The sequence below is a fragment of the Myxine glutinosa genome, chromosome 10 (assembly GCF_964187855.1).
Source record: "Myxine glutinosa chromosome 10, kmMyxGlut1.1, whole genome shotgun sequence".
NCBI lineage: Eukaryota > Metazoa > Chordata > Myxini > Myxiniformes > Myxinidae > Myxine > Myxine glutinosa.
This window is the reverse complement of record NC_136270.1, coordinates 128,381,232-128,394,177: the sequence shown is the minus strand read 5'-3', so window position 1 is coordinate 128,394,177 and position 12,946 is coordinate 128,381,232. Positions and strand designations below refer to the sequence as shown.

General features: G+C 46.0%; 1 protein-coding gene across 5 annotated transcripts in view; it reads right to left on the bottom strand.

The window, feature by feature from the left end:
- The window catches only part of LOC137433759 (neurabin-2), a 286,357-nt gene that overhangs the window by 46,893 nt on the left and 226,518 nt on the right, over positions 1–12,946 (bottom strand). For all 5 annotated transcript variants that reach the window (XM_068126043.2, XM_068126045.2, XM_068126044.2 and 2 more), the window contains 2 exons: positions 7,994–8,068; positions 6,445–6,625 (listed from right to left, as the gene is read on the bottom strand). In XM_068126043.2, coding sequence (XP_067982144.2) covers positions 6,445–6,625; positions 7,994–8,068 — 256 coding nt within the window. The remainder of the gene's footprint in view (positions 1–6,444; positions 6,626–7,993; positions 8,069–12,946) is intronic.

The following is a 12,946-nucleotide window of genomic DNA, read 5'->3' as shown; positions in this document are numbered from 1 at the left end:
TCTGGCGAAAACAACTTGATGCTCTTCACAATCACTATGCCAGGACATTTAACGAACTGAATCAAGAGGAAAGGGCAGTGGATGATTGGCTCGGAGAAGGGAATACCTTTCTCATCCCAAAATCAGAGGAAACCCAAATTCCGCACAAATACTGGCTGATAACATGCCGACAAACAACATACAAACTGCTGACAGGAATCATCCCATAAATGATGTGCCATCATCTAACACAGCAAGGAGGTTTCGAGGCAGAACAAGCGTTACGCCTAGGTCCCCCGTCGGGGAAGTGATGTGAGTTGACAAAGTGGAACACGCAGAAAACATGCTATGATATGATATTTCGCTAACAAGGGTCAGACATACATGGAGGCGGCCATCTTGGATTTTGACGTGGCGACCCAATTTTCAATAGCGTTCTTCCGTGTGCCTAGATACACCCACACACCAGATTAGAAGTTGGTACTTCGCTTATTTTTCGAGATATTACGCTCACAAGGGTCAGACATATATATATATATGGTGGCGGCCATCTTGGATTTTGACGTGGCGACCCATTTTTCAATAGCGTTCTTCCTTATGGTGAGATACACCCACACACCAAATTAGAAGTTGGTACTTCGCTTATTTTTCAAGATATTCATCTCACAATGTTCGGACATACATGGCGGCGGCCATCTTGGATTTTGACATGGCGACTCAATTTTCAATAGCGTTCTTCCTTATGCCTAGATACACCCACACACCAGATTAGAAGTTGGTACTTCGCTTATTTTTCAGGATATGCAGGTTACAAGGTTCAGACATACATGGCATCAGACTTACATGGCGGCGGCCATCTTGGATTTTGACGTGGCGACCCGATTTTAAATAGCGTTCTTCCTTGTGCCTAGATACACCCACACACCAGATTAGAAGTTGGTACTTCGCTTATTTTTCAAGATATTCATCTCACAAGTTTCAGACATACATGGTGGTGGCCATCTTGGCTTTTGACGTGGGGACCCGATGTTAAACAGCTTTCTTCCTTGTGCCTAGATACACCCACGCACCAGATTAGACGTTGGTACTTCGCTTATTTTTCGAGATATTTCGCTCACAAGTTTCAGACATATATATGGTGGCGGCCATCTTGGATTTTGACGTGGCGACCCAATTTTCAATAGCGTTCGTCCTTATGCCGAGATACACCCACACACCAAATTACAAGTTGGTACTTCGCTTATTTTAAAAGATATTCATCTCAAGTTTCAGACATACATGGTGGCGGCCATCTTGGATTTTGACGTGGCGACCCAATTTTCAATAGCGTTCTTCCTTATGCCTAGATACACCCACACACCAGATTAGAAGTTGGTACTTCGCTTATTTTTCAAGATATGCAGGTTACAAGGTTCAGACATACATGGCATCAGACATACAGTCATACATGGCGGCGGCCATCTTGGATTTTGACGTGGGTTGCACCCACACACCAAATTCGAATGCGGTCCTTCGCTTATGCACGCACGCACGCACGCCCGCACGGACGGACGGACGGGACAGCCATAGTTCCCCTTTCGCTCTGCTGTGCGGCGGGGGACAACAACAGGGATGTAAGAGAGGGTGTTATTGGACAATTGACCACCTACTACTGAACAAGACCATACTTGAAAATTGCAAAATGCGAAAAATTAAATGTTCCACCACCTGGATAGACTACAAGAAAGCTTTCGACAGTGTCCCACATTCGTGGATGATACAATGCATGCAAATATACAAAATCAGTCCCCAAATAATCAAACTGATTGAGAAAGCAATGGATCTCTGGAATACCACATTGATATTACAGCACTCAGAAGGAAATATCGAAATACTAGATATGAAGATAGGGCGTGGAATCTTCCAGGGAGACAGTCTTTCCTCCCTTCTGTTTTGCCTGGCTCTGGACCCACTAAGTAACCTCATCAATGAACAAGGAAACTGATACACCCTAACAACCAATAGACGAACATCCAAATAAATAGGAAAGGTGACAAGAAACAAAACCAAAGCCACAAACCAGCTCGCAGTATCAGTGTTCCAATATAGCTGTGGAATAATAAACTGGCCCCAATCAGAAATCAACAAGTTAGACATCAAAACAAGAAAACTCCTTGCCATCCACAAAATGTTCTACAAAAACAAGTGTATCCCGAGAATGCACCTGCCGAGACGAGAGGGAGAGAGCGGCCTGATGGAACTCAACCAGGTGCACAGAGCGACAAGTGTAGGACTAGCTGAGTATGTGAAATGCTCAACAGACTATCGGATGCAATTTATAAACAAACATGAACACAACAAACATGAAAAAGTATCCCTAACTCACCTTGCAAAGCATTTCCTAAAATAGGTGTGAATAGAAGGTGCCACACACGAAAATGAAACAGCAACAAATACAGCCCCAACAATTGCAAAAAAGACAAAATAAATATATAAAAAGAAATATCAAGAAATATACACCAACAACTGGGAGAATGACAAAAGAGCAGAAAAATACAAAAAAGAATTGGACAGAGTGGGGATAGACAAAGAAGGCTCATTGGAATGGCTAAGAAGAGGTCAGCTAAGAAGAGGTCAGAGGTCCCCCCTCCTTCCCACGCCACCTCCACCCCAAGCCCTCTCCCTCCCACAGATCTCCCAATGTCCCTGCTCTCAAATGTTGTACTTGTGTGCTTCCCTCTCTCTCCCCATCTTGTCTCCCGCTCCCTTTATCGTATGTTTTATGTGTCAGTTTGTCTTTTTGTGATTAATGTTCGCTCTTACACGAGCCTTGATCTTGTATACAAAAGAAAAAAAAGAAAAAAAGAAGCTCAACTGGGATGGAGAACGAATCATAATAAATGCCCAAGATCAAGGACACTACACCAATGGATTTAAAAAGATGGTGGAACTGAGCAACAACTTTACACACAACGGCACAACAAAGTATGCAAAGTGATTCATTGGCATATCTGTAAAAATTTAAACATCCCACTCGTGGAAACACGAACCAAGGGCAATCATTGAAAATGATGACGTCATGCTCACGTACGACCTGATGATTCCATCTCGAGTGTAAACATAGAAAACAAAGCATTGCGTATACCTTTTTGAATATGTACTCCATGTACAGTACCACTGCAGTATTACACACCATACTTGTATTTATACACGTCACAAAGACATTCATTCACCTTAAAAACCTGTCAGGTGATAGGGATGCAGTTTCACCTCAAGGAATAAAAGAGGACCAGTATAATAGTGTATGGAGTGGCATTTGTGTTGAATTTTTCTATAATTTGGTACGTGCAAAAGTAGATCAAACTATAGGAAGCACTTTAGGGTGGTGCAGTCTCAAACACCCCAGGTACAGCAGGTAATAAAATGGCTGTACCACAGTGCATTGAGAGCACACTTCTTCACAAACACAATCAATCAATTTCATAATTATCCTCACGCTTTTTGGAAACAAAAATGGGGGGAGGAGGGATGATATTGAAATTGGCCCTGCCTGTCCGGCCGTTAAAATAGGCGAGGACTTGTTTAGGTACAAGCTAGTCTTGGGTGCACCATGATGGCACAGTGCAGGACGGTGCGGCACAGGGCTGGAGACGAGAGGAGTGATGGCAATAAGGAGGAGATGGCCTCCGCAGGTTCTCAAATGGTCCACACCAAGAGATCAACAAAGCAGAGAAAGAGCACTGGTATCTGTTCTGGTAGAAGCTCCTCCCACCTGCGGGAACGCAGCTTCTATCTCCTCTGGGACTGCCTTCCAGCACGTGGCTGGTCCCGTAATCGGCTGTCCCCGCCACATGGAGTGGAGCACCCACAAAAGCGTTCTACCTCTCTCCAGTAGGGTTCTGTGCAGCTTACTATACTGCCCTGGCCTGCAGCCCGTGGCCAAACAGCCCATGTTGCTTCCAACCCAAGTGCCTTGCCGTTCTCCACAAGCCCTCCACCTGGCCTCACCTTACCCTACACATTATGATGGATTGTGACTACCCTCTCAGTCTAGTCTAATCTAAGATTAGATAAGACCTCCTCAGTGCATATATTACATACGACTAAACTCTGCCATGTCTCTAATGCAGGCATAAATCGAACCTATTCGAGTAAACAGGCTCGAAACAACTTGCCTTTGCCTCTTGGAAGGCAAATCCAACTGAAGTAAATCTCAGTTCCTTCCACCAAGCTCGGAACAAGTGTGTGTCTACCCTCAGGAGTGCCAGGAAGCACGATCTCTCCACACTCAAGAATGAACTCTCAAACCTGTCTCCTTCCTCCAAATCCTGGTGGTGTCTGGTCAAATCCGTTTCTGGTGTTTGTTCCCCCTCCATCCCCTCCCTCACCTCAAATGGCTACACAGTTGACACCGCATGTGACAAAGCCGAATGCCTCAACTCTGTGTTTGCTTCAAAATCTTGTGTCCCAAACCCATCTCTCTCTGTTCCCACCTTACCCAGTCGAACCCAACTGCTCCTGGACTCTGTGTCCTTCTCTCCTGACAAGGTGAAGTTTTTGTCAAACCTCGACTGATTCTGCAACTGGACCAGACGGCATCAGCCCACGGGTCCGAAAATCCTGCTCTGCCACTCTATCTCACCCCCTCTCTGTTCTTTTCACCCTCTCTTTTGCTCAAGGTCATCTGCCAGCATCTTGGAAATCAGCAAACATTACCACTTTACACAAAAATGTGCAAAAACAGATCCTTGCAACTACAGACCAATCAGCCTTCTCTCAATTATCAGTAAAGTCATGGAATCCATCATTGCTTCGGATATCAAATCCTTCCTCTTCTCCAATGGCTTGATCTCCGATCATCAATTTGGATTCAGACCAGGTCATTCTACTCTGGACATGTTAGTTCTGCTGTCTCCACAATGGATGGAGGTCCTCAATGCCAAACAGGAAATCAGAGCCGTCTCCCTCGACATATCACGTGCCTTCGATACGGTCTGGCACCCAGCTCTGCTCACCAAACTCTCCTCCTATGGTATCCATGGAAATCTCCACGCTTGGCTTGCGGACTTCCTCTCTGGTCGTCGTCAGCGTGTGGCCCTGAATGGATATCTCTCATCGCCCCTTCCTGTTCTGGCTGAAGTTCCCCAAGGTAGTGTTCTGGGCCCTGTGCTTTTTCTGGTCTTCATCAATGATCTCTCCGACTCTCTGGAAAATCCTCTCTATCTCTTTGCTGATGACTCCACTCTCTGCCGCTCCATTCCTCATCTCTCAGATCGGCAGCCTGCAGCCTCCTCACTCTCTGCAGACCTGGACAAAATCACAGTCTGGTCAAACAAGTGGAACATGTCTTTCAATCCTGACAAATCTCACACTCTTACTATGTCTCTCCGAAAAGACAGACTGGATAACCCTCCCATGTACTTTCTCAACAATCCTCTCCAAGAAGTTCTGTCGCTCAAGATTTTGGGTCTCACTATCTGCCATGATCTTTCTTGAGAAAACCACATTTCCAAGCTGGCCTCCAAAGCCAGTCGCCGACTGGGCATCCTCTGTCGTGTGAAGTCCTTCCTTGGCACACCTGAGCTCCTCACCACATACAAGGCTTTCATACGCAGCTCAATGGAATATTGTTCCCCCCTCTGGGCCGGTGCTCCTGCCTCACACCTAGCTCGGCTTCACGCTGTTGAAGCCAAAGCTTTCAGAATCATTGGAATCTCCTGCGATGAAGATAACTCCGAGGGCCTTTCACTCACTCACCGCAGGCAGGTTGGTGGTCTTTCTGTCTTCTACCGGCTCCTCTCTGGCCTTGCTCCCCCAGCTCTCTCTGTGCTCTGTTCCCCAAATATTCCTACAGGTCGCACAAGATCTGCCAGCAACCCTCTTATGGTTAAACTGCCAAAATCTAGGCTCTCTGCTCACCTTCGCTCTTTCATTCCCCTTTTCTCCCGCCTCTGGTACAAACTCCCCCACTCCCTTCAATCCCACTCCTCCCTCCAGGTCTTTAAAACAGCTGTTCACCACCATCTCTTATCTTCCCCCATTCAAAGCCTTGATCTTTTCTACCCCCGCTAATTCACCCCAGATACACTTTTTTCGAAATTCCAACTTCTTTCCTGGAAGTCCTTGCAGTGTTCATATGTTTTATACCTCTCCCACCTCCCCCCAAGCCCTCTCCCTCCCACAGTTCTCTCGATGTCCCTGCTCTCAAATGTTGTGTTTGTGTCCTTCCACCTCTCCCCATCTTGTCTACCGCTCCCCTTGTTTTGTGTTTTATGTGTCGGTTTGTGTCGGTTTGACTTTTTGTGTGATTAATGTTAGCTCTTTCACGAGCCTCGATCTTGTATACAAAAAAACAAACAAACAGACCAAGCTATTCTTAGCATTCTCCCCCATGTATCCCCCCCCCCCCCCCCTCCAGGTAACAACAAGCTGTGAGCACCAATTTATCGAGTGAAGAAAAAGCAAGAAGCTCAGCGATAGCACAACCTTAGGTCCAGGCTTCGGGTTGTGGTTGTAAAATGAAGCAGAGGAACTGGGTGATGGCCAGCTACCAGATGATGATAGAGAACTCTCAGAGATCCTCTCTTCTTGTCCTTCTCTGCCATTTTCAGCAAACTCCGGCAAAAGGGAGTCGCCATTGGACTCAGACCTTCCTTCAGATACCTCCCTGCAACAGCAAATCAACAGCGACATGCATCACGAGTCACCGTACATCCCATTAACCTCGTACATTAAGGATTATCACCACAAGGTCATAACCATATCCACTTCATCAAATGGATAAGGTTTTTTCCATTTCATTTATTATTTTACATGTACATTATAGCAGACGTTGCCACTGCAGGATTGATAAAAAGTGAACCAAATCGCTGTCGAGTAGTTCTCCTGGGGCAAGTACCTCTCACAAGGTTAAAGGTGATGTTACGGATTCGTCACTTCCGTCGTTGTGGTTTTCAACCATTGTAAGCATTTTTGGTTCCATGTACTATTATTGTTATCGTTTAAGTGAAATGGAGATAACTGTTTTCAAAAGGTAAAAAATTAGTGTTTTAAAAGAAACCGGAAACCGGATCGGGAGAAACCGGAGGAAGAAGAGGAAAACAAAAAAATCGGAGCAAGTGAGGTCGGGAAGAAAAAGCCGAGCTGCTTTGAGGTCTCGAGGAGACGCTGGCGAGCGAGGGTCATGAGCGAACTTTGGGTTTCCTGGGAAAGGGATTCCTCTGACAGAGTGGTTATCGCTGTGACAGATAAACCTGCGTGTGGGGTTTTGCAGGTGATTCCGAAGAGATCGTTGGGGAGCAGGTACGCCTCCAGTACGGGCCCGCCCGCCATTTCGCCTCGCTCCCACCATTTCGCATCGCTCCAGCCTTTTCACCTTGCTCCAGCCATTTCACCGCACCCAGCCGTTAGCCTGGTTTGCATGTGTAACGTGGATTTCGATTGGGAATTTGTGGTTCTCCGTTTGGGAGCCGCTGAACGTTCATACCTGAAGGTGTGATTTCCCAGTCGCCTTTTGGGTGCACCTTGGCGCCTCTTTGGCAGTGTTGACTGTCAGCCGACTTGGATTCTGGTCTCGATTCGACATTTTTCTTGCGATCACCGGAGCGTGGATCGACTTTGGCTTGGTGCCAGGACAGAGACTTTGGGGAATGTTCTTTTCGCTCACTTGGAGCACAGTGAGTTATTGAGTAAGAAACTGATGGTACCATCATAGGAATTATATGGTATTTTTGTGGTGCAATTGAAACATATTGTCCTTGTGCTGTTATACTTGTGTGACCTTAATACAATACTTGTTTTTGGTAACAATTGGTTGGTGTGGTTTCACCATTGGTCATTGACACACATTATAACACATCATTCTGCCGTGACTCCTTTCGGGGCTCGGAGGTACACCGAGACCGGGGTTTGGGGAGGAGCACGTAACAGTGAGCATACAGGTAAGACTAATTGAGGAAACCTCAGTTGAAGGAAATCCATAAACAGTAGGTTCGGAAACTCGATCAACATTCCATGAGAAGAGGAAATCTCCTACCGGCTGTTTGAAGAAAGCCTTGCATTCTCCTTGTCTACCTTCCGCCCCTTGCCGGTCAACTTCAGGAAAGCATTGCTGAGTAAAATGACAGATTATTTGAATTATGAAGCAAAACAACAACAACAACAACAACAACAACAACAACAACATGCATTTTAAGGCCATTTTCCCTGCTAGAGCGGGGGTTGGCCTTGCGGTCCCCATGACAATCTTCTCCATTTTGCCCTATTTTTCTGCATCTCTCCTTGTTAACCCCCTTGCCCGCATTTCTTCTTCCACCATCTTCAGCCAAGTCTTTCTCGGTCTTCCCCTTCCTCTACTTCCTTCTATACACAAAGAATTAAGTTAAGCACCCCTACACAACGAATTAAGGTAAGCACCCCCTAATATATATTCTTTGTGTATATGTATACATTGGCATATATTCTAAGGTATGTGAGATCAAATAATGATTGGTATGACATTAGCAATTATCCATTGATGAAATTGAGTGATCAAAGTGAAAAAAAGTGATTGGTTGAGTCAGTGATCCGATCACGTGGGTCCTACACACGTTATTGACGCAAAGATCGCTAGAGGTCTTCTCAGAACAATGACTGTACGTTAGAAAACATAAACGTCATCCACACTGTCCGTGATGGACCTATAGCTCCATACTTAAATTGAGGAGAAAATATGCCTAAAATTCCCAAAAAATTTCACCTTAAATTATTCAGAATAAAATATTGAAAACGGCATGATTGTTATGTTTTTATGTGACCATAATATCACTTCTCCAGAAAATATAGCAATATCATGGGTATATTACACTGTTTTGACGACAACAAACTTGTAATGTGCGAGGTTGTAAAAAAACGGGGGGGGTGCTTAACTTAATTCTTTGTGTATACATTCATTTCCATCGCTCTTCTCAACCAGTCACTTTCATCCTTCCTCAACACATGACCAAACCATCTCAAGCTGTTCCTCTTCACAGCATCAATCACAGGCTCTATTCCCATCATCTTTCGCAATTCATCATTTGTATTCCTCTCTCTCAACGATACTCCACACATCCACCGAACCATTCGCATTTCCACCCTTTCCAGCCTTCGTTGCTGCTCTACATTCATGACCCATGTCTCGCTCCCATAAATCATACATAACACTTCTCACACATGCAGCATACACCTTTCCCTTCAGCTTCAACGACACTCCCCTCCTCAACAGCACAGCACTCAGTTCCCGAAACTTCTTCCATGCACATCTCACTCTCGCAACCGTTGCCGAGACTGATCCACCTTCTCCATTCAGCATGTCTACGAGGTAGCAAAATGTTTTCACACCTTCCAGCTTCACGCCGTGTCCAAGATCCAACTCAACATTTCCTCCATCTGCAGCTCCCTCTGTGCACAGTGCACACCTTACATTTGAATGCAGCTGCCACACTGGTTAATGACCCTCTCAGACCACTACATTTTTGATGAACCCACTCAGCGCACATTGTACATTGAATGGAGTTCACTCCAACACCCTTCCTGCACACAGCACATGGCCACTTCCCAGTTCTTTCCACCTCACCACATGCTTTACCACTTGTCATCACCTTCGTCTTTCCTATATTCACCTTCAGACCTTTTGTCTCCATACATTCCTTCCACTTGTTCATCTTTTCCTTAAGTCCATCCATACTTTCCGCAATCAACACCAGATCATCTGCATACAAAAACTCCCACGGTAAACCCTCCTTTACGGTCTGAGCCAGCACCTCGATCACAGCTACAAATAGTAGTGGACTTAGTACCGACCCCTGATGCACTCCCACCTTCACCTCAAACTCACCACTGTTCCCGTCCTTCATCCTTACAGGTGTGTGCGCTCTTTTGTACATTGCCATCACTACTCTGATCAACCATTCCTCCACTCCTAACTTCCTCAATGCCCATGTCAATACTTTGCGTGGAACCCTTTCGAATGCTTTCTCCAGATCAACAAACCCAAGAAACAACTTCTTCCTCTTCTCCATGTACTTCTCCTGCAACTGCCTCACAAAAAAGAGCGCATCTGTCGTTCCTCTTCCTGGCATAAATCCAAACTGCATTTCGTCGATCTTCACTTTCTTCCTTATCCTCCTCTCCAACACCCTTTCCAATACCTTCATTCCATGCTCCAATAACTTTATCGCTCGGTACGAGCCACACTCCAGAGGGTCACCTTTCCCCTTGTATAGAGGGACGAGGGTACTCAGTTCCCAATCCACTGGAATGCGGCCTTCTTTCACCACCAGATTACAGATCTCTGTCATTCTCTTTACACCCCAACTTCCTGCTGCCTTCAACATATCTCCCACAACTCCTGTCGGCCCTCCCGCTTTTCTACTCTTCATTGCTTTTATCGCTTCCTCAACTTCCTTCTCAGTTATCTTCTCTGTCGGTCCTAAAACTGGGTTACTCTCTATGTTGCCATCCCATTCATCCTCTGTATTCAACAGCATTTCCATATATCTTTTCCATCTTCCTTTAATTCCATCTGGGTCCACAACGATTTGTCCCACTTCATCCTTCAAGCAACTCACCCCCATCACATCACACCTCTCTTTCGCTATCTGCTTTGCAATCCTGAATACCGCTCTCTGACCCTCTTCCGAATCCAAGCGTTCTCCGAACATTTTCCTACATGCCTCCTACGCCTTTGCTTCCTCTTTATTTGCAGCCTTCTTGGCTGCCTTCTAACTTTCATGCTCTGCTTTTTCTGCTCCCGTACCCTTCGCCTTCTGCCACTCCTTGAACTTCTTCCTCTTCTCGTCAATCCTCTTTCCAACTTCATCATCCCACCACCATGTTTCCGAGTGCCTCGGCGGTCCTTTTGTCCATCCACATACCTCACCAACGGCTCCCAACAGACTATCTTTCATTGACATCCAACCACGTTCAAGCTCAACCACATCATCCTCAACCCTACTCAGCCTCTCTTTTAATGCCTCCCTTACTGTCACCTCTTTCAACCTCCACACCTTCATTCTCGGGTGGTACTTCATCCGCCGAGCTCTCCTCGCACCTTTCACCCTTATGTCGCAGACAACCAAGTGGTGAAGCAATATTGATGAATAATTTTAACAATAGTCTCCGTTCCCTTAGCCACATGTGTGGGTGTGCAGTCAACATGGTCCCACAGAGACGAAGTGCATTGTTCAGAATAATAGGCACAAACACGTAATCAACAGGTGCAATCATGATGACGAGGACACTGGACTGGTCTCCCAAAAGATGTTGATTAAAACCTCACTGAAGGCGACACCATTAAGGATTTGGCAGGAATGTTAACAAATCGTTATCGGATTGTCGATTTAAAACCCCACTGGCTCACTAATGACCTTACTGTCCAAATATTCCGTAAGGCTTCGAGTCACTTAGCTATTTGCATCAGCACTGGCACAGGTGTACAGCTTCGCTTTCGGCAGGAATGCTACAACGTGTGCTAGACATGTATCATGGGGACCAGGTAATCGTGTACGACAGGGGATCAAACTCAAGACCATACCTTAAGCCTCAAGCCATCACGAGGCTGAGAGATTTTCCCCCCCTCTGGGCCGGTGCTCCTGCCTCACACCGAGCTCGGCTTCACACTGTTGAAACCAAAGCTTTCAGAATTATTGGAATCTCCTGCGATGAAGCTAATTCCGAGGGCCTTTCACTCACTCACCGCAGGCAGGTTGGTGGTCTTTCCGTCTTCTACCGACTCCTCTCCGGCCTTGCTCCCTAAGCTCTCTCTGGTCTCTGTCCCCCAAATATTCCTACAGGTCGCACGAGATCTGCCAGCAACCCTCTCATGGTTAAACTGCCAAAATCAAGACTCTCTGCTCACCTTCACTCGAGCCCTTTTCTCCCGCCTCTGGAACAAACTCCCACACTCCCTTCAATCCCACTCCTCCCTCCAGGTCTTCAAAACAGCTGTTCACCACCATCTCTTATCTTCCCCAATCCAAAACCTTGATCTTTTCTACCCCCGCTAATTTTCACCCCAGCTCCACTTTTTTGAAATTCCAACTTCTTTCGTGGAAGTCCTTGCACTGTCCATATGTTTTATACCTCTCCCACCTCCCCCAAGCCCTCCCGCTCCCACAGTTCTGTCAATGTTCCTGCTCTCAAATGTTGTGTTTGTGTCCTTCCTCTCCCCATCTTGTCGACCGCTCCCCATGTTATATGTTTTTTGTGTCGGTTTGACTTTTTGTGTGATTAATGTTCGCTCTTTCACGAGCCTCGATCTTGTATACAAAAAAAAAAAAAGAAGATGCACTGCAGGGCATAAATGGTGATATAATCTTGCAGAATAATTTTACCCTGGTAAATAGGACACGTGCAGCTTTGCCTGGTTGCGGACCGATACAATGATGTTACCTGACTGAAGGAAGTTCGCAGGTAATTGGGGGGGGATCTGTATTCTCTCCCAACCTGTCAGGCTGCTGATTAGGGTGGAAATGAGCTTAACGCGGAGAGTTTTTGAGCGCCCGGTTCGCTTCATCTTTGCTGAATACGGTCGATTCAACAACGAGCACTCAAATTCAATAAGGAAGACAGGCAGACAGGCATGCCTAATGGTGATAAAAGCTTCGGCCATAATACATTTAAATACAGCGTCAGGGAGACATTGTAGCGTGATGGTGACAGTTGGGCTCAGGGTAGCGAATTCATCATCCAATTAATGACTAATATGCGCAGCACCAAATTCAATTGCAGATTGGAGACCGTCCCCACCATTTTTTTTAGCAAGTAACAAATAGGATAAAATAATAGGCCCAACCACACCGATAGCAACACTGGATGGGTCCCAAGGAGGGGTCCTCCCACGCATGCTAACCACACTACAGTGACCGTTGTTGGATGTGAGACAACTCCTAATAAAGATGGGTGTTGCTGTTAAAACACCATTACCGTTGGCGGTAAATCCTGTAAATGTAGATGACATGCTAGTCAA